Consider the following 21411-nt stretch of genomic DNA (forward strand, 5'->3'; position numbering starts at 1 on the left):
TTTCCCCCAATCACACTAGGAGCTCCGAGATAGCAGGGATTGTGTCTTACATCTACATTCCGGATCTTCCCCAGATCCTGGCAGAAGGCCCTACATACAGCAAGTGAGTCTCAGATGTTTGCTGTGTACAGTCCTGTGGTTACCCTGCATGTGGACCAGTGGCCCCTCTTCTTTGCCACTCCCCATCCTCTGCCACCTAACTTCATGCTGAGGGCTGGAGACACTCGACCCTCCCACCTTTCTCCCAGGGTTCCTGCCCTATGGACTGGACAAATAGATGAGAGAAACAGCTTTCTCTGTGGAGATGGACAGATAGGCAAATACGTGGCCCCACGCAGACAAAAAAGACAGCTTCGTGAGAACACATTCAGCCTTCTTGGTGACAGATGCCTGTTGCCCACCCAAGCCCACCCCACAGTCCCCACCTTGTTGACCATCACTGGGCTGGGGCTTGGGGCTGGTGGCCCTTCTTCAGGAAGCTCATCATAGTCCGAATCGTCTGTGGGAGAGGCATGAGAGTTAAGTCTGGAGGGCAGGGGGACCCAGCAGACAGCAAGAGGCTCCCACCTTCCAGGTCTGGCTGCATTAGCCCCCTCACCCAGGGAACAAACCCCCACAGCAACAGTTCAAGGAACTTCAAAATCGCCTAGGAAACTCAGGGCTGATCTAAGCACTGTCTCGGGGAGTAACAGGGGAGTGGGAAGAATTACTGATACCAGAAATAACAGCTACACACCAGTTAAAAGAGCACTAAGTGAGGGGCAAAGGACCTGGGTTCGAATTCAGACTCTGCTACTTCCTAGCTCTGACTTTAAGGACAGTCACTTCTCTTTGGGCCTAAGTCACCTCCTCTATAAAATGAGGGGGCTGGACGAGGTGCTATCTAAAGTCCCCTCCCTACTCCAAATCCTATGATACTAGGAAATGTCTCCATTGCCCTAAGCTGTCCTCATCCTGCCCTTTTAGCATGAAGGTGGAGTGGGGCAGGAAATGCTATTTATAACAGGCAGTGTGAGAGAGAAAGAGGGTGTTTAGCCCACTCCTGGCGTCATCACAGCAAGCAATATCCTGTTGGGAGCGAGAGAGGGAAGGAGGGAGGAGGCTGTGGGCTCAAGGAAAGAAGGACACCCTATCACAGTAGACTAGTCAGGGCAACTGGGATGGGGACACCATGGGTGGGGCCAGGAGCATGTGGCCACAGGGGCTAATGGTCATCTAGTGACCACTGGTGGAAGAACTGATGAGAACATTTACAAGGACAAGAGCTTGTCCAGACACGAACCAAGATAGAGAGGGAGCTAGACCTCAGGCCAAGTGAGGTTTGGGTAAAAGAAATCAAGGGGTTTCCAGTCTGGAGAAGAGAAGACTTGAGATGGAACATGACAGCCATCTGAAGGACTGTTATATAGAAAGAGGCACAGGCAAGTTCTATTTTTCCCTAGAGGACACTCTAAACAATGTGGGGAAGTCACAGGGAGGGAAATTTGGCTAAACAGAAGGGAAAACTCCTTAATATCAATTTGTCCTACAACGGAATGGGCCGCCCTAGGAGGGTATACAATCCCTGTCATTGCAAAGGCTTGGAGGGTGGGTGTGGGGTAGGGGAGCTTCCAGGGGGATGGGTTTATGCTCCCAGGACTAACAGGTGGCCCAAGACAGGGGAACACCTTTTAACTGGACAGCCAAAGAAGACACAAAGGAAGAAAACATCCTTCAGCTAGAACTCAGGGAATAATAGTCCAAACCTCCTAGCCAGGCCATGACAGAAGGCAGGCTGTGGGCCCAATGGAAACCAGGTAGGGCGACTAATGGAAAATAAGCTTCTGGCTAATGGAATCAAACCAGGCAGTGAGCCAAAAAGAAATCTGACTGCAGGTCTAGAGTTGTAACTTTCGTGCAAATTTCGAAGCTACGAGAGAAGCAGCATTGAGCTCGGTGCCAACTTCCTATCATTAGTGTTTTCTCTGACAAAGTTCAAGAAGAAATATCAGCCCCAGGCTAAGTTTGCCCCCCACAAACTTTTGGGTGTGTGCAGAGATGGAAAGACAACAAGAGACACCTGCAAGAAAACTTCAAAGAAGCTATTTGGGGAGAATTCTTCAAGGCTAAGGAATACCCCAAATACCACATTTCCCTAAAGCTCATCTAGTTCGTTCCTAGGGCTCCACACAGTGCCAATGGAAAGCAGTCAAGGACAAACACATTACCCTAAGAAACAATGATTATTAGAAATTCAGAGAAAAAGAAGACTCACCAAGCTCGGGCAGCAGGTGGGAGGGCTTCGGGGGGATTTCTGGGGCACTGAGGGTGAGTGGAGGGGGCTGGGAGGGAATCTGCGAGATGGGGGACAAAGTCGCATCAAGCTCGGGCTCCAGTGACTTCTCCTCTTCTGTGGGGAGGCTGTGGGAGAGAAAGATACTATGAGCCAAATGGACTCGTGGTGACCATAACCCTTGAGCCTCCAGTGATGTCTCAGAACAACAGGACAGTGCTAGAAGAAGGGTCGTTCTGCCCACCTGCCTATCCCCATGAGAATCTCCTTGCTGTCCCCACGCCACCACCTTTGCCATCAAGTTTCCCTCTTAGTCTCTGCCTCCATTCCCCTAGCTTTGATCCAAGCCTCAGTCTCCTCACCTACTGCCTGGACAACTGTAGTTCAAATCTAGCCTCAGACACATAGCTATATGACCCTGGACAAGTCACTTAACCCTGTCTTTCTCAATCCTTCATCTGGGCTAAGGTAATAACCTCCTAATTAGTGTCCCTGCTTCTAGTCTCTCTCCCTTCTCCAATCAATCCTCCACACAATCACCAAAAATAATCTTTCTAAGATACAAGCCTGACCTCTTTATTCCCCTTCTCAAAAAACCTTTGGCAGCTCCCTATTACCCCTCAGGATAAAACACAAAATCCTTAGACTCCTCTTCCTCCTGTCTTTCCCACAGTGACCCTGAGCTCAGAGGTATGTACTCAAGGGTCATCAAGAAGGACATGTACATTTGTTGGCCGGCCTCTGAGACCTGCCCCAGCCCCAGGGCAATACCACAGCAGAAGCAAAGGGAAACAAAGCAAGAATGAATCAAGCCGTCTGTCACCACCAGGAAGTTCTTTCAGGTAAGCTCATGGAACCCTGAGCTTCCAAGGAGCACATTGTGAAAACTACTCTGATCTCTCCTACTTGCTCCCAGCAGCTAGTGTGGAGAAAGCCCTGAATAAGAGTTCTAATACTGGCCCTGCCACCACTGGCTCTTTGACCTTGGGCTAGTCATCAAGATGTACTCCCTACCTCTCTTCAAATCTTCATGTCCTTCAAGGCCCAGCTCCAGTCTTGCCAGAAAACATCTCTGATCACCCTGACTTCAGTCCCACCCTCCTTGGGGAAGCCTTGGCCAACAGCCTTCCCATCAGCAAAGACTTGCTGACTGAGAGGTGGAAAAAGGGGAAACAGAGACAGCTCAGCACTCAGCATGACTTCCTTAAGGGAAAATTACAGATATGAAACCTATCTCCAATCTCAGCCCATCCGGGCGTGTTCCTGCCTGCTATCTCCCCTTTATCTCCTCTCCTCGGGGCCCAGAAATGAAGTGGCCATTGAGCCTCTCCTTGGCTGGTTGCCTGGGGGCTTTCCTGGGCTCAGGGTGAAAGGTGTGTGGGAGGTGGATGACAAAGTCCTGTCTCCATTCAGTGGAGTTTTCCCAGGAAGCTGTGGGAGAAGGAAGCACAGAACGCCATAGCTAGGAGGGACCTGGAGATCTTATAGTCCAATCTTCCTGAGGGAGACACTGAGGCTCAGAGTGGGAAAGGGCACTACCCAAGACCCCACATGGACTTAGTGCCTAAGGAAGAACTAGTCCAACCCATAGCCAAGCAACACCACCACCCTCAACAAGTCACCATCCAGCCACTGCTTGAAGGCCTCCAACGACAAATAATTACTTTCCCCAGAAGTCTTATTCCATTTTTAAATAGTTCTCATTTTTAAGAGGCTCTACTTGTACTGAGCAGAGATCTCTTTCCCTGTAACTTCCTCCCATTTGTTACTTGTAGTTCTGCCTTCTGGGGCCAAGTGGAACAATGCCCCTCCATGTAACAGACTTACAGATACTTCAAGATTGCTATCATGTCCCCCTCTAAGGCTTCTTTCCAACAGGCCAAACACCCCCGTTCCTTCAGTTGATCTTGGGCACAGTGTCTCATTTCCTCCTCCCTGTGGTTAACCTGCCCTGGACACGATCCAACACCCCAGTATAGAGGCCACCACTGGCCCAGGCAAGTCCTGTACCCAGGCCAGCCTTGCCTGGGACGGATGTTAGCTGATCTTTCTGGCTCAGACTGAGGAAAGGCTGATGGCATAATAATGTGAATAATAAATATCAGAGACAGGTAGCATGTCATGGGGAAGAGAAAACCAGTCTCAGAGCCAGGAAAACTTGGGTTCAAGTCCCACCTCTGACACAAGCTGGTCGTGTGACCCTAGGTTACTTAACCTCTCCATGTTCCAGGCAACTCTCTAAGACTCTAAGTTGCCAAAAATATGACCTACAATGGTACAGGGAGTTTCCACACTGGGAACTTCCTATAACAATGAAATAATAGGTCTAGTTCTTTCCCCTAACTAATTTTGCCACCCTCTGCAGAGCCGCTATGCCTGAAGTACTTTTTGGAACAGCGATGATGACTGGCTGCATTTTACAAAAGAGGAGACTGAAGCCTAGAAAGGGTCATAGGATCACGAATCTAGAGATGAAAGGGGCCTCAGACATCATCTGGTCCAACCTCTTCATCTGTAGATGTGGACACATGCTCAGAGAGATTAAGGAGCTTCCCCAAGGTCACACAGGGATCAGACGTGGGATCAAACCCAGGTCCTGTGACTTCACAGCCAGGGCTCTTTTTCTTGCACCAAGATCATACAGTTGGGCAATGTTAGAACCCAGGTCTCTTCTCGTGACATGCACTGAGGAATCTGCTGTCCCTCTGACCCATGACTTCCTGGTCTCCTTTGGGGTGGCTCCCCATAGCCCTAGTTGGTTTGTTCGAGGTGGCGTCATCAACCCGCCATGCCCCCACAGTGACCCAGAAGCCCTGCAGAGTCCTACACTTGCAGCTTACAGGGCTCTGCTACCTGGTTGCACCACCTTGCCCCAAATGTTGACTTAGGTTCCACTGATCCCTTCCTCAGAAAACTCTCCTTTCCCTTTTCAAAGGTTGTTCACCCTGTTGGAGCCCTTGCCTTCCCACTCTGAAAGGCAGGCTCTGGCTTTCTAATGGGCAGGTACTCTGATCTTTCCCGGCTCAGGTAATCACCTCTTCCTGCCTACCCAGAGCTTGTGGAACAGCTTAGACCTCAGGAACACCTGGGAAAGTGACTTTCCCAAATCCTGAAGGTTCCCATGGTTTTCTAACAGGTCTTCTTCCCTCCTATGATCTCTCTCAACTTCAAGCCATCTTTCACACACTATCAAAATTATCTTCCTAATGTACAGGCATGACCACATCACTCTTACCTTCAAAAACCCTCAGTTACATCCTACTGGCTACTGAGTTCAGTTGAAACACCTCTATTTGGCATTCGAGTGCCTCTACAACATGGTGTCACCTAACCATTGCAATATTTATGCCCCTTTCTCCAACTGTTATGCTCCAGTCAAACTAGACCCTTTGCTCCCTGAACCCATATACTATCCAGCCCCTGCGCATTTGCTCAGGCAGCTCCCTATGCCAGGAATGCCTTCCTTTCCTCTCTTCACCAAGTGAATTCTTACCCATCATTTAAATCTTCACTTAAAACCCACCTCCTTCAGGTAGCTCGTCCCCTTAGGCTTGACATATCACTTGTTTGAAACTCTCTAATTCGGTTATTTAATGGTGTATATCAAAGCTGTCTGTATCTGTTTCCTCCCCATCCAAGACCCCGCACTCCCTAAGGACAGAAGGCATGCCTTGTCTAGACTTGGTGTCTCTCCCAAGGCCCAGCACTGAGCCCTGCCCCCAGAGGAAGTGTGTTATTCTTTATCTTCCCTCCCCACCACTCAACAGAAATTATTCTTTCCAAAGTCACCAATGACTTCTTCCATCATCAAATCAAATGGCCTTTCCTCCTTTTTATTTTCTTGACTTTTCTATGCCATCTGATCCCTGCCTCTTACAGGACACACTTTCATTCCTTTCCAGCCTTGCTTTCATTACTCTTTGCTACCCTGTGCAGGATCATCCAATCAGACTGTCCTTCCTGCTGGTTCCCACATATAATACTCCATCTCCCATCCCCACACCTTTGCATTGGCTGTCCCTCATGCCTGGAATGCTCTCCCTCTTCGCCTCTTGAGAATCTGTTTCCTTCAAAACTCAAGGATCACCTTCTACATGGAGCTTTTCCTTTTTCTTAACTGGTCCCCCTTCAGTCTCCCTATCATTCTCCAATTCATCCTTCACCCAGATGCCAAATAATCTTCCTAAGGCATAGGCATTGGCATGGGCATAAGGTCTACCCACGTCACCACCCTGTTTCAGAATCCTTCAGTGGCTCCTTTATCACCTACATGACAAAACACAAACTCGTTAGCCTGGCATTCAAGGCCCTCCCTAATCTGACTCTATTTTTCTTTCCAGCCTCATTTCACACTAAACTGGATGAGGGAACTACAGCAGCCATCTATCATGTCCAGGTGGTCACACCCACCATCACGGATGCCTGGAATGTACTCCTTCCTCATCTCCACCAGTTGAAGTCTCTCTTCCTTTAGGGCTCAACCCAGTACCCACCCCAGGAATCTTCCCTGTCTGCTCCATCCTTTTTCACCTTTCCTCTAGACACAGATGAAAATGGTCTCTTCCTTCTCAAATTTTCCTAGGCCATTTTGTCTGGATTTCTTCTTAACACTCATCACATATGATAACTTATACATGCCTACTGGACTGTGAGCACCTTCCTGAGGGCAGCGTTTATGCTGCAACTATCCTTGTAATCTCTTTGCCAAGCAGAGGATCTTATACATAACAGGTATCTTTACCTGATAGACATCTTTACTCTAAAATATCTCCATATGGGTTTGTAACACGAGACCTCTTAGTTCCCACACAACCCCTGTAGCAGGATACCATGCATTGTGCCAACTCTCTGGCAGCAGAGATCAGACTGGGGGAGCTGTCCCCACCCTCTAAGACAATCCCCATGGTAAGCCATTGGCCTAAGCAAGGGGGAAGACTCTTAGGGTCAATCTTCACTCCTGAAGCCCAGTACCCAGGGCAGAGCTTCCTTTCTGAGAAGTACCATGATTCATAAGTGGCTGGTCAAAGATCCCATCATTCATTCATTCATCTAGAACTTATGACAGCGATGTTCAAACTCTTGGACAGACAAGGCCTGACCTGGATGGCCCTGGGGGCTATAGTCAGGAGCTAAGATGATAACAGGAGATAGCACTTTGAGAATGCTTTAAGATTTACAAACCACTTCACATATGTTATCTCATTAGATCCTCACAACAACCAAGTGAAGCAGATGTTATTATTTCCATTTTAAAGATGAGAAAACTGAGGCTTAGAGAGGTTATATAACAAGGTCACATAGCTGGTAAGTACGTGAGGCAGAATCTGAACTCAATCATTCTTCACTCCAAGTCTAGTACTCTACCTACTAAAACAAACAGCTGCTGATGAGGAGAGGAAGCCCTCAAATGTCTGACAGGTTTTTCTTAGGGCCTGTCCCACAGCTCTCATTTATCCCCTGGCCAAGGGCACCCTACTTCCTCAATCCTATTCTTCCTCCTCCACTGTCTCCACTCTTCTCTCCGAGCACTAGCTTGCTTCCTCTGACATTGGTCTGAACCAACCCCAGCCCTTTCCCAGCATCATAAGACCCAAGAGGTCATTAGGTTCATGCCCCAGCTAGGCCTCTCAGGGACCTCCTGCAGGCACCAGCCTCTCTCTTGGTGCAGCCTCCCATGCCTATGTCTTGCGGCCTCAAAGCAAAGTTTCAGAGAGGCTCCACTCCCCCCTCTAGACCCTTACAAGGTAGATGATCATGGACAAGTGACTCCATCCTGCCCTGAAAACAGGAGGTGGGAATAATAATAACTATACTACCCACTGAACAGGGTTGCTGTGAGCCTCAAATGAAGGTCATCTTGTTTAGATAAGTATTTATTAAGCCCCTACTCCACATAAGATAGACAATGTATATAAAGCACTTTGTAAACTTCAGCACATCACAGAAATATCAGACAATTGTATCAGCCCTCTGCCATATACAGAGAAAAAGAAGCAGAGACATAGAAAGAGATACTGACACTCAAAGACACAAAGAGAAAGGGGAGAAAAAACAGAAGCCAAGACAGAGACAGTGGTCTCCTCCTCTCCTTCCCCCTGGGCTCCATTCCATCCCCATCTCAGCTCAGACCTCAATCTCTCTTCTCTGGAAAACAGTAGTAGCCTCCTCAATGACCTTTTTGTATATGGAGTCAACGTTACCTTTCTACAACCCATTTTTGACCACATCACTTTCCTAGCTCAGGAACCTGCCATGGTTCCCCTATGATCCGTGGGAAGTCCAAATTCTTCAGTGTTGTCTGGAGTCTGCCTTCTATCTCCCTTCTCTCCTGTCCTCACGTCTCCCAGCTTCACACACCTTTATTATTCCAGCCAGGCCAGGCACCTCATCACCCTCTCCCCACATAAGCCAGGCTCATTTCAGCAGCTGTGCCCTTTGCTCACTTGCCCTTCATACGTGGGAAGCTCTCTGGACTCCTATCCACATTGTTCTCATCCTTCAAGGCACAGCTCAAGCTGCTCTGTCCTCCAGAAGCCTTCCCTACCCAGCTAGCCTCTAGGGATCGCCCCCAAGCAATCCTAGGGGGACAGAACTCCTTGGCGACCCCCTTAGAAGTTTGAACCTGTTTCACCAAGCACTTTCATCAACCAACCTGCACTGACCCATCCCCTCATTCACAACAGCTAGAGCCATCCTAAAGTGAGATGCACTGCTCTGGGGGGGTCACTGGAGGTCTCCAAGCAGAGCTTGGATGAGCTCTTGTTAGAGGTATTTGAGAAAGGATTTCTAACCAGTTACAGATGCTCTCTGAGGGCCCTTCCAGGTCTAAGTCTCTGGATGACAAGTGTGGCTAAATGTTAGCCTGGGGCCCCACAGGACAAACTCTGGCCCTAGCATATGTAACTCCCTCTTTGTTCTTTTCTGACCCAGACATTCCTAGTACCCCAAACACTGCATTAATCAGTTTCAAAGTCCCAGCCTGGGGGGGACAAAAATCTAGCCAGACTTTGCCAAGGTCATCCTAGCCAACAGCCCTTGAGAAAGGCTGTGGTGGAAGGAGGCAGCTGCAGAGAACCACAGCCCAAATCATGCCTGCCCTGATAGAGCCACATACAGCCCCTGGAGTTCAGGGGGTGAAGCTTCAAAGAGATCCTAGGGGGAAGCTCCTCAGGAGCTCAGGAACTACAGCCTGGGAGTCAGGGACCCTTGGGTCCATTACTTGGCCGAGGGTGGGATGGGGAATGAGAAGAAGGGAAAAGAGAAATACTTCATTCTTCCCTTCTTATGGTTGCCTCCATGTTAAGCCAGCATTTCCCAGATGACAGAGAGAGGAGAAACACCAGGAGAGATAGTCTTATAGAGACAAAGACCTAGAGAGATGGGGGGGCAGGCAGAAGAAGGTGAGGGAGGAAAGAGACAGGGACAGAGAGAAAGAGACAAGAGAAGGAAAGAAAAAAGGGGGAGAAGGAAGGAGGGAGCAGGGGAGAAGGAAGAGGAAAGGGAGGAAAGAGGGGCAGAGGGAGGGAGAGAAGAGGGACGAAAAGAAAAGAGAGAGGGAGAGAGACAGACAAATGAAGAAGTAGAAGGAAAGAATAAGAGGAAGAAGAAATCAACTCAATGAGAGGGACAGAGGCTTGAAAAAAGTCAGAAGAGACCTAAAGAAAAGAGAAAGTAATGGTGAGGAAGACAGAATGAAAAGTGAGAGACAATACAAGAGCTAGAGAGACGAGCAAGAAGAAATAAGACAGAAGAAAATTCTGAGACCAAGAAAGAATAGAGGGGAGGAGAGGAAGAGAATGCAAGTGAAATAAGAGTCCCTGAGAGAGAGGGGAACTCAGCAACGAGACCCACGCTGAGCCCTTGCAGCACACACCTTCCCAGACTCCCCACATCACTCTGTCGGGGGGCTCTGCCCAAACGGACCAAGTGACACCACACCCGCTCACCCTCAAGGCGTATCCTCTTCGTCCTCCTCTTTCTTTCTCTGGCCAGCTGTGTCTAAAAGAATTTGTGATGTGTTCATGTGTTTGTGTGTGTGTGCTTTTTTGCAGTGTGTTTTCTATCCGTGTGTGTCTGTGGGGTTATTCTGTGTGACTGTGTGTTTATATCAGTAGGTGCTCGAGGCTGAGGTTTCAAGTATGTAACTGAATGTCCAGCTGTTTGCTGTGTGTGTATAGGTGCCCCTTGTCTGTGTGTCTCTATGCCTGTCCAATGCTCCGCCTGCTTCCTGCTCCCCGCCTCTCCCCCTGCACCACTCGATACTTCCTGAAAACATGATCCCACAAAGAAAAAACAAAAAAAGCCACCCAGAATCCCCTGGGGCAGAAACTTCCTCCCCAGCTCCCCCAGACTGCCTGCCCCCCAAAATCCTTCACTGTCTCACCTCCCTCCCCAATCATGTGCCATCCTTTATTGCCACAGCTGGCTAGGACAGGAGGTGAAAGGCTGGGGATGTCCCCCCTTCCTGCAGCTCAGTTCTGAGGCATTAAGAGGTACTCTCCCTTCAAGAGACCCAAAACCCTCCCCAGAGCTTCCCTAGCAACAAGTGACCATCTACTTAGGGACCTGGGATTGGCTAAGGAAGGATGAGGCTTTCCAGAGGGGCTGAGAGGACATTTAGAGCTTTAAGAGCATCTAGGCTAATCCCCTTTCTTTATAGAGGGGGAAAATGACACCCAGAGTAAGGAAGTGCCTAAGTAAAAGCAGAAGCCGGTTCACCAGCTCCCCAGCCCAGAAGCTCTCTACCACATCCTAACATTCTGTGCCCCCTGTCGCCTCTGCCATCCTTCCTGGCTGACCTGGATGGAGGCCAGGGATTGGCTGGGCCACGGGCAGTCCCAGCAAAGGAGGAGCAGCTTTCCAAGATCTGCATGAGGAGCCTCCATTCAGGGGAAAAAGCATCCCAGCTTTTCCCAGACATGCTCTAGGACCTCGGGCTAGACCTTTCCATGTCTGAGCCTCAGTCTCCCGCTTTGTAAAAATGAGGGATGTGGATTAGATGGTCTCTAAGGTCCTCACTAGCTCAGACATTCTGTATGAATACATAGTTCTATATTCCTAGATATACATACACGCATACACACTGTGCAGCCAGAAAGAACCAAACTTGGATGGGTCCCTGACCCCGGGTCACCACCCAGGCTGAGCTCCGAGCCTGGGGATACCTGAGGCTCTGGCCCCAAGGTGTTATCCCAAGTTTACTTCAGCACCTATTGTCAAAACAAATACACACAGATGGACACATATGCAAGCACAGATGGGCAAACAGTGAAACACAGATGGAGAACGACCCTCCCCTTCTCCACGCCTCCCCCCCCACACAAAGAACAGGCAGACACACGGACACACACACACACACACACACACACACACACAGAGTCACAGATTTTCACGAGCTGCCTTAGCAGTGACCTCACAGCCAATGAAGTCAGAATTGGCAGGAACTTCAGAGGCCATCTCAACCAGCCCTTACTGAAATCATCGGTCCTATCTATAACCCACCCTCCCCCCACAAGTGGCCACCAACCCTCTGCAGGAAGACATCTAGGGACAGAAGGCTCTCTCCCTACTGATGTGGCCCACTTTAGTACTGGATGGCCCTGGGTGGTGCAAAGAGGAAGGAAGGAAGGAAGGAAGGAAGGAAGGAAGGAAGGAAGGAAGGAAGGAAGGAAGGAAGGAAGGAAGGAAGGAAGGAAGGAAGGAAGGAAGGAAGGAAGGAAGGAAGGAAGGAAGGAAGGAAGGAAGGAAGATAGGTAGGGAGGGAGAAAGGAAGGAAGAGAGAGAGGGAGGGAAGGAGGGAGGGAGGGAAGGAGGGAGGGAGGAAAGAAGGAAGGAACGAAGAGAGGTAGGGAGGGAGGAAGAAAGAAAGGAAGGAAGGAAGAGAGAGAGGGAGGGAAGGAGGCAGGGAGGGAGGGAGGAAGGAAGGAAGGAAGGAAGGAAGGAAGGAAGGAAGGAAGGAAGGAAGGAAGGATGGATGTATTTAAGTATTAAGTATTTAAGTAACTACTATGTGCCAGGCAATATGCTAAGCACTTTACAAATATTATCTCACTTGATCTTCACAACAACCCAGGAAGATAGCTGCTATTATCATCCCCATTATACAGTTGAAGAAACTGAAACTGAAGTAGATAGAGGTGAAGTGGCTTGCCCAGGGTCAGACAGTTAGTGTCATCTGAGGCCCGATTTGACCTCAAGTCTTCCTAAATCCAGGCTCAAAGCTCTATCCACTCTGCCACCTGGCTGCCTCAAGTCCAAGATAATGCTAAGGGCTTAGGACTCCCTCCTTTCTAAGCTCCACACCTACATTTCCAGCTCCACACGGATGTCCCAATGACACCTCAAATTCATCCAAATTCATCCAAAGCTGAGCCTATTAACTTCGCCCCTAAATCCGTATCCCCTTCTGACCATTCATCTAGGCTTCCTTGTTTGTAACCTTGTGGTTAAATCATGGCAGACAAAGTAAGGAAAGCCTGAGTTCTAATACTGTTCCAAATAGTTATTGCCTGTGTAACCCTGGGCAAAGCAGCTAGATGGTGTAGTGCAGGGGTAGGGAACCAGCAGCCTCACGACCACACGTGGCCCTCTAGGTCCTCAAGGGTGGCCTTCTGACTAATCCAAACTTCACAGAACAAATCCCCTTAATAAAAGTAAAACTTGGACTCAGTCAAAAGGCCATACCCGATGACCTAGAAGGCCACATGTGACCTCGAAGCTACAGTTTCCCCACCCCTGTGGATAGGCATAGAGTCAGAAAGACTCATCTTCCTGAGTTCAAATCTGACCTCAGACACTTACTAGTTGTGTGACTCTGGGAAAGTCACTTAACCCAGTTTGCCTCAGTTTCCTCATCTGTAAAATACACTAGAGAAGGAAATGGCAAACTATTCCTGTATTTTTGCAAGAAAACCCCAAATGGGTCACAGAGAATCAGATACAACTGAAAAATACTGAATAAACCTTGGAGACCTGAACCTCTGAGACTCAATTTTTTTCTTCTGTAAAATAGGAACAATAATAGCACGTACTTCACAAAGATGTCATGAGGATCATATTAAGAGCTTTGCAGATCTTAATGTGAGCTATCATCATAATTATTGTTCTCCTTTTAGATAATATGGAAAGAGACAGCTAAGTGATAGCACAGGTAGAAATAGGTGCACGTCTAGTTGAATGGCCAGTCTCAGATCCTAGGATCATAGCATTAGAGCTGTAATGGACCATGGAGGTCACTGAGTCCAATTCCCTCACTTTACAGATGAGGACACTTGGAAGGAGGTCTCCAGTGGAGTGCCCCAGGGATCTGCGTTTTGTCCTGCTTAGTTCAATATTTATATCTGTAATTTGGAGGAAGGCATTAGATGAAATGCTCATCAAATCTGCAACTGACACAAAACTGTGAAGGACATATAACACACTGTACAACAGAATCAGTACCCAAAAAAGACCTTGATAGGTTAAAATGACAAGCTGAATGGGATAAGACGCCTCTAGGTGGCGCAGTGGAGAGAGCTCTGGGCCCGGAGTTAGGAAGACCTGATTTCAAATTCAGTCTCAGACACTTATTAGCTGTGCGGCCCAGAACAAGTCACTCCATCTCTGTCTGCCTCAGTTTCCTCAGCTGTAAAATGGGGACGATAATAATAGCACCTACTTCCCAAGGTCGTTGTGAGAATCAGATGACATTTTTGTAAAGTGCTTTGCAAACCTTTATCGTTAGATAAAATTTAATAGAATAAATATAAGGTCCTGAATGAGGGCTCAAAATTCAACTCCAGTACATTTCATGGGGTCACAGATGTGCGGACCGGGAAGGTACCTTTGAAGCCGCCCAATCTAACCCTCAACCGAGATGCCAGAAGGTGAAGGTCACACAGTCACAAAGGTGAGGAGTGGTGTGGGCTTCAGCCCAAGCCCTCCAACTCCAAAGCCAAAAGTCTTTCAGGAAAACAGACTACAGGAGTGTGGATAACAAGAGAGTGTGAAAAGCTGGGGGGGGGAGGGGTGTCACCAGTGGACCAGGGCAGCCAATTCAATCGGACTGAATTAGGAAAGGCAGCAGGTCTGGGAGGAAGTGACAGGCCCGTTGTTCTCCCGGCTTAAGGCACACCATCTCAACAAATGATCCTCTCACTCCAGCCCAGGCCAATGTTGGACACCTCTAATTGTTGGCTGGGTTTTCTTTACATTCCTACTTCTCTGCTCCTACTTTTGCCCTCTGGGGCCTCGCTGAGCCACTCTAATCCCTCTTCCAACATGGAGGCCTTTCAAGACCTTCAAAGACAGCTCTCAAGTCTCCCTCAAAGCTTTTCATTCAAGCTAAACATCCCTAATGCTTTCCAATGCCCTTCCTATCACAGTCAGCTTACTTCGGGGACACAACCAATATCTGTGCCAAAATGGGGCAACCGCGACCGAACATCATTATGCCAATGGGGTCTGAGAACAGAAGGACAATCACCTTGTCACCCTCCCTTCATGTCTGTTTAACTGAACTGATCACAAATGCCTATCGCTGGGCCACAGTCTAGCCTACATTTCTCTACCTAATCTATAGGATCAGGATACAGTCATAGGATTTAAAGCTGGAAAGAGAATCTGGAGATCATTGAATTCAATGCCCTCATTTAACAGAGGAAGAAATGGAGGCCACCCCCCAAAAAAGGAAGTGACCTGCCTAAGATCACTCAGCTGACAAGCATGCCACCAGGATTCCTGGGCAGGCCACACAGGCAGCATTGTGTTCCGTTCTGGGAGGAAGAACTTAAGAAGGACATTGACAGGTTGGAAGAGGTCCAGAGGAGGGAACTGGAGATTACACATGGGAAGATTGGTCTGGCACCTTCTCCATGAAGCCTCTTAATGCCCCTCCCTCACCCATTACTACTGTAAACCTCAGTAGTAATTAGTTTGTACATCTGTGCCGCACTTACCTAATATAACATTGGGTACTGTAGTTGTCCGTGTCCTACCAGTCCTCAAGCTCCATGAGGACAGGGACTAACCTCATCTAACCTTTCATCTCCCCCAGCACAGGGCTCTGCAAACAGTAGGAGCTTCATTAATGTCTACAAACTGAATTGTCATAGTCTATTTCTCTCCATGTTTTCATCCTTACTACTAGGTTATACACTTTACAAGCCAGAGACTGGGCCTCTTCTAAATTTTATCTTCCCTAGTGTTCAGCACAGAACTCAGCAGACAGTAGGTGATGAATAAATGTTAGTTCTTATAGACACTCTTCTTTATGTCGATCCAGACTTTAGCTCTTTTTGATTTCTTCCCACTGCTCTGGCAGCTAGGCGGGTACAGTGGATAGCATTCTGGGCCTAGAGCCAGGAAGACCCAAGTTCAAGTTTGGCCTCAGACACTTACTAGCTGTGTGACCTTGGGCAAGTCATTCAACCTCTGTTTACCTCATCTGTAAAATGGGGATAATAATAACACCAACCTTCCATAGCTGCTGCAAGAATCAAATGAGATAATATTTATAAAAATATTTATAAAGTACTTAGCACAGTGCCTGGCACAGATAGGCACTGTATAAATGTGTATTATTATTATTGGTTCTAGACTGGGGACCGAGGAGAACAAGTCTACTCCCTCTGAAGACCGTTCCTCATGGCATCTCTTATATATGCCCCCTTTCCCTCCTCTGACACGTCCACCACCCCAGGACATGCTCTCATCACCTCACAGCAGGACTACTGGAATAGCTTTCCTGCTGAAGTAAGTGGTGTCCTGGCCTCGTCTCTCCCCACGCCAATCTGTCCTCGGCTCATTGCCATGTCAGCCCCTACTCAATAAACTCCAACAATTCCCTATCACCTCCAAGTACAAACATTCCTTAATTGGGTCCCTCCTCCCTTCCCAGGCTTCCCACACCTTACTCCCTTCCGTGAACTCAATGATGCAGCCCCACTGGCTCTCTTGCTCTTCCCTCTCCAGACTCTTATCTGCACTGGACCCGGACTGTAGTGTTCTCCCTCCCCACCTTCCATCCCAAGCTTTCCTGACTTCTGCAGACTCAGCTCAAAGCTGACTTTCTTGCAAAGGCTTTTACCAGTGCCCTCTTCCTCCCCTCCACTGCCTTCCCACTAAGACTATCTACCTCCCACTTACTCTGTACATAGAATGGGTGGACCTAGTTATCTACAAATTGTCTTGCCCATTAGATTGTAAGCTCCTTGACGGCAGGGGTTAGTTTTTTTCTTTTCTTTTTATTCTATTTATTTCTTTTTATTTTATTTTATTCTTTTATTCTTGTTATTAAATAAATTTATTATTTATTAAGCACTTTTAGTACAATTGCTTAATAATACCTGTTGACCTATGCCCAAAGGGCTACAAAAATGTGCATACCCTTTGACCCAGCAATAGCACTTCTAGAGCTGTATCCCAAAGAGATCATAAAAATGGGAAAAGGACCCACATATACAAAAATATTTATAGCAGCTCTTTTTGTGGTGGTAAAGAATTGGACATTGAGAGGATGCCCATCAATTGGGGAATGGCTGAACAAGTTGTGGTATATGAATGTAATGGAATACTATCGTGCTATGAGAAATGATAAACAGGCAGACTTCAGAAAAACCTGGAAAGACTTGTATAGTTTGATGCTGAGTGAAGTGAGAAGAACCAGGAAAACACTGTACACAGTAACAGCCACAGTGTGCAATGACTAACTTTGATAGACTTAGCCCTTCTCAGCAATGCCAGGATCTAAGACATCTCCAAAGGTCTCATGATGGAAAATGCTATCCACATCCAGAAAAACAATCATGGAATCTGAATGCAGATGGAAGAATATTATTTTTTTTCTTCTGTTTTGTTTTGTTTCCTCTTTCTTGTGGTTCCTCCTATTGGTTCTAATTCTTCCTTACAACATGACAAATGTGAAAATACGCTTAATAGGAATGTAAAAAAATTTTTTTAATGAAAAATAAAATAATACTTGTTGACTATGGGTGTGAAAGAGACAGAGGAAAATGAGAAACAGAAAGAGAAAAAAGAACAGATTCAGAAAGAAATGAGGGCCAAAAAAAGACAGATAAAAACAGAGATAAAGAAGTGAAAAGGGAGACAAAGGGATAAAAAGAGAGAAAGATGCAGAAAAACAGAAGAAATCTGAAGAGAAAAAGAAACAGAAATGAAGAAAGATGAAAAGCTAAAGAGGAAAACAGAAGAGACTGAAAGGCAGAGAAAGAGATAAAGAAAGAATGAGTGATAGATGCAGATACACAGAGAGAGAGAAATGGAGAGGAGGGGGGAGGGAGAGGAGAGGAAGGGGAGAAAAAGACAGGGAGAGCAAGAGAGAGAAAGGAAGAGGAAAGAGAGAGAAAAGAAAAAGAAAGGAAGGGGAGAGAGGAGAGAAAGGGAGAGGGGAAGGGGGGGTCATCTTGTCTATCTTGTCCTTGCCCCTGTCTCTGAGGGACTGGCTCAGCATTTTATGCAAGCAGCTACATCCCTACCCCATTGTTCATCCTGGCATCTCTCACCCTCAATCAGGAGGCCAGCCTTGAATCCAGCCTCCATTCCTCATGCTGTGTGCCATTCCTACCCATCTACCTCACTCCCAGTGTAGATCCTGGATGAGAAGGCTTAGAGGGCAATGAAGTAGCCCTGGAGAGACCCTGTCTCCCCTGTTTCAACCTTCCCTCTGACCCAAATCAGAGAAATTTCAAACACCTGTAGACCATTTCTCGGTCAGAAAGTATTGTCCCTCCTCCCTCCTCTCCACACATTCTTAAGGCCTGAGAGGCCAGCTCATGCCCTGCCTCCTGCAGGCAATCCTCCCAGAACCTGACCACAGAGACCACCCCTTTGTTAGGGCTCCCATATGGTCTGGCTTTTGATTTTCTCTGGTCCTTCCTGTTTGTCTGTTCCCCGAGTGTGAGCCCTGTCTCTTCAGCCAGGTTAGAACATACCCCAAAATCGAGGCTAGATCTCTTCCTCTGCCTATGGTGGCCCCTAGGATGGGGAATTTAGGAGGGGAGGATGAATGGAATCTTGCAGTGGGGTAGAGAAGTGTTATGCCAGAGATTTGCCACTAGAGGGAGGCACGGAACAAAAGACAGCACTCCTCCAAAAGCGTGGGTCCCTGCTCTCCCAGCCCTGGAAGTCAGTCAACAAGTATTTATTAAGCACTGACTGTGTGCCAGGCACTTCACAAAGTACTGGGAGTACAAAGAAAGACAAAAACACTATCTCTGTCCTCAAAGAGGACACATCACAAGGGGAGGACCAGCACAAAAATAAATATGTACATACATAGAAGATATATAACTGGAGATAACCTTAGTGAGAAGGTGGGATTTGAACCGAGTCTTGGAGAAAGCCAGGGACAGGAGAACCTGATGCCCCACACGGACTCCAGGCCTGCGCTCCGACCATTCCCGCTGTCTGGCCTTAGCTGTGATATCAACCCAGACACCAAAACCACCCCCTCCCGACAAAGTTGAGTCAGCCCTCAGGTTAGCCTTGTGGCTTCTCCCTGCCCAGTGTCTGTAGCTTCCCCTCCTCTGCATCCTCATGGGCTCATCCCCCAGGGCAGAAACCTCCTCACTGGCCTCTCCACTTCCAGTCCCTAGACACAGAGAAAGACAAAGTCAGAGAGAAAAAGAGAGAGACAGACAGAATAGAGAGAGATGGGAAGAAATGGAGAAAAGAATGGAGACAGAGAGATACAGAAAACAATAGAGAGGACAGACAGCCAGAGAAAAATGAAGAGACCCAGGGAGGAATATAGAGAGGGACAAACATACAAAAAAAGGGAAGAAGAGAGACAAAAGAATAAAGGGAAATAGAAAGAGACAGACACAAAAGGGAGAGAGAGATTAAGAGACAGAGAGAAAAAGATGAGAAAACACAGGAGACCTGGCTCTACCACTTATTAGCTGTGTGACTTAACCTGATTTAACCTGAGTCAGTTTCCTCATCTGTAAAATGGGAAGATTTTTATGAGGATAAAAGTAGCTGGTGTATGTGGAGGCACTTTAACCGTAAACACAGCTTTCTGAAAAAGAACTTAATAGTAAGTCTGCAGAGAAATGCTTGGATTTCTCTATGCCATTTACTTTGCTTTTCTGATCTTGGTTTTCTTTTGCTAAAATTAAATATTTCATGAAAAACATGCTATTGAAAATCAATCTGACTACCTAAACTTGTTTAGCAACCATTTTCAGTTAAATTTATTTCAGTATAAAACTAGAAACACAGAAAGACCTGAAGAAAGAAAAACAGAAAACGCCATCAAGACAGACAGAAAAAGAAAAAAATTGAGACAAACATCTGTTGCCTTCTCTCCATCCCGAGCGGGCTGATCCCACAGCCCCTGCCAATTGCACCATCTCCACCCCTGAAAGATTCACAGCACCCTCCCTTCCTCCAGACTCTTGTACACAGGGGCCGTGAGCACCTTGCACAGCCCTCCTCTGACAACATCCATCCCCTACCTGGAATCTCTTTTGGCTCACCGCTAACCACAGAGACTGAAAAAGGAAATACTAACAGAAGAGAAATACTGGGCCCGTCCCATCTGCCCAAGGGAGCAGTTCCGTCAGGTTTCCACCAGTCATGCAAGCCTGGCATTTTTAAAAGTCAATGATGCTGCCATTGGGCTCACTTTCCCAATGCCAATGGGTACTCCAGACATCAGCGCATGACCTGTGTCCCCCAGTCTACCTGCAGAAGAAGCCCCTCCACCTCCTACCAACAAGTGGCCGTGCCAGCTTCTCCTCTCAAGGAAGCCCGTTTCTCTTTGGCTCTCCCTTAGGACGTCTGCCGTTACATCAGGCCTCTGCCTCTCTGCCTTTCTCTACATCCACTGTTCCTACTTCTCCCTCCCACTTTTGAGGCCAGGCAGACCAGTCCTAATCCATCGTCCACAAAACGCGTCAAATAGTTAAGGACAGACATGGCGTCTCTCACAGTCTTGTCTTCTCTGGTTTACACCTCTCCAGTTTTTTCAATAAATCCACATGAGGGAGGGTCTCCAGACCCTTCACCATCCTGGTCGCACTCCTCTGGATGTTTTCCAGCTTCCCGCCATCCTTCCAAACTTCATAACAATAGTGCAGAGGTGGTCATGCTAGGGCAGAGGACAGCAGGACCAGCCCCTCCCTAATGCTGGACCAGCTGCTCCTCTCGATAAAACCTGGCATCAGTTGGACTTTCTTGGCTGCCATATTATACTGTTGACTTAAAACCCCAGATTGTCGCCAGGCTGCCTTGCCATGCCTTCCCCACCTACATCGGTGAGGTTCATTTTTTTTTAAGCCAAATAGAAGACTTTACATTATTACTCTCCAGTTTCCTCTTATTAGGGTCATCCAGACATTCTAACCAGGCAAGATCTGGGGAGGATCTTGACTCTTTCATCCAAAGTATTAACTGACGCTTAGCACCTTTGGGTCATCTGCAAATCTGTTTAAGCCTGTCATCAATGCCTTCTCCAGGTCTATGATAGAAATGTTCAACAGTCCAGAGCCAAGCACAGATCCCTGAGGCACTCCACTGGAGACCTCCTGCCAAGCTAGCTTCAGATCATTAATGACTCCAACCATTCAGTCAATAAGGAATCCACCGATGTTTCTAGCCTCCGTGGCTCGCTCTCTCTCTCTCTCTCTCTCTCTCTCTCCTCTCTCTCTCTCTCTCTCTCTTCTCTCTCTCTCTCTCTCTCTCTCTTTTCCCACAAGGAGAACAGGAGGTTTATCAAAAGTTTGTTAAAATCTACATAGATTACATCGATGGCACCACCACCCTGACCTATGAGTTCATGACCCTGTCCAAAAAGGCAATAAGACTTACCTAAAGTGACCTGTTTTTAAGAAAAATCAGATTACGAGATTCAAGGCTGCCCCGATTTTTCTGTCTAGCCACACTGGATCCTCCTCTCCAGCTGGACAGGCTCTCGGCCTGCCCAGAATTTCCCCATCTTGAGCTTTTGCTCCCCACTTCCTCTCTGCCAGGAGTATTCTCCCACCCCCATTTTCACCTACTGAAATTTCCTACAGTCCAAATTTCATTGTCTATATTCAAGTATTGCCTCCCTCAGAAAACTCTCCCTACAACTGATCTGAGTCCCCAAGCCTTAAGCCCCGTCCTCCTCTCAGTCCTAAAGCGTACCAAGGATGAGG

At 47.6% G+C, this 21411-nt stretch overlaps 1 protein-coding gene across 7 annotated transcripts in view; it reads right to left on the bottom strand.

Annotated features, from left to right (window-relative positions):
• Positions 1 to 21411, bottom strand: part of ARAP1 (ArfGAP with RhoGAP domain, ankyrin repeat and PH domain 1) — a 103380-nt gene that overhangs the window by 45808 nt on the left and 36161 nt on the right. For 5 of the 7 annotated variants that reach the window (XM_078156891.1, XM_078156889.1, XM_078156890.1 and 2 more), the window contains exons 4-5: positions 2255 to 2400; positions 426 to 499 (exon numbers count right to left, since the gene is read on the bottom strand). In XM_078156891.1, the coding sequence (XP_078013017.1) occupies positions 426 to 499; positions 2255 to 2400 (220 nt within the window). Of the gene's footprint in view, positions 1 to 425; positions 500 to 2254; positions 2401 to 3286; positions 3382 to 10218; positions 10508 to 21411 lie in introns of those variants that run through there. The other 2 variants (XM_020989622.2, XM_020989623.2) reach the window with 2 other exon arrangements.

This window comes from Phascolarctos cinereus, unplaced genomic scaffold (assembly GCF_003287225.1).
Source record: "Phascolarctos cinereus isolate Bilbo 61053 unplaced genomic scaffold, phaCin_HiC Scaffold_726;HRSCAF=1367, whole genome shotgun sequence".
Lineage (NCBI taxonomy): Eukaryota > Metazoa > Chordata > Mammalia > Diprotodontia > Phascolarctidae > Phascolarctos > Phascolarctos cinereus.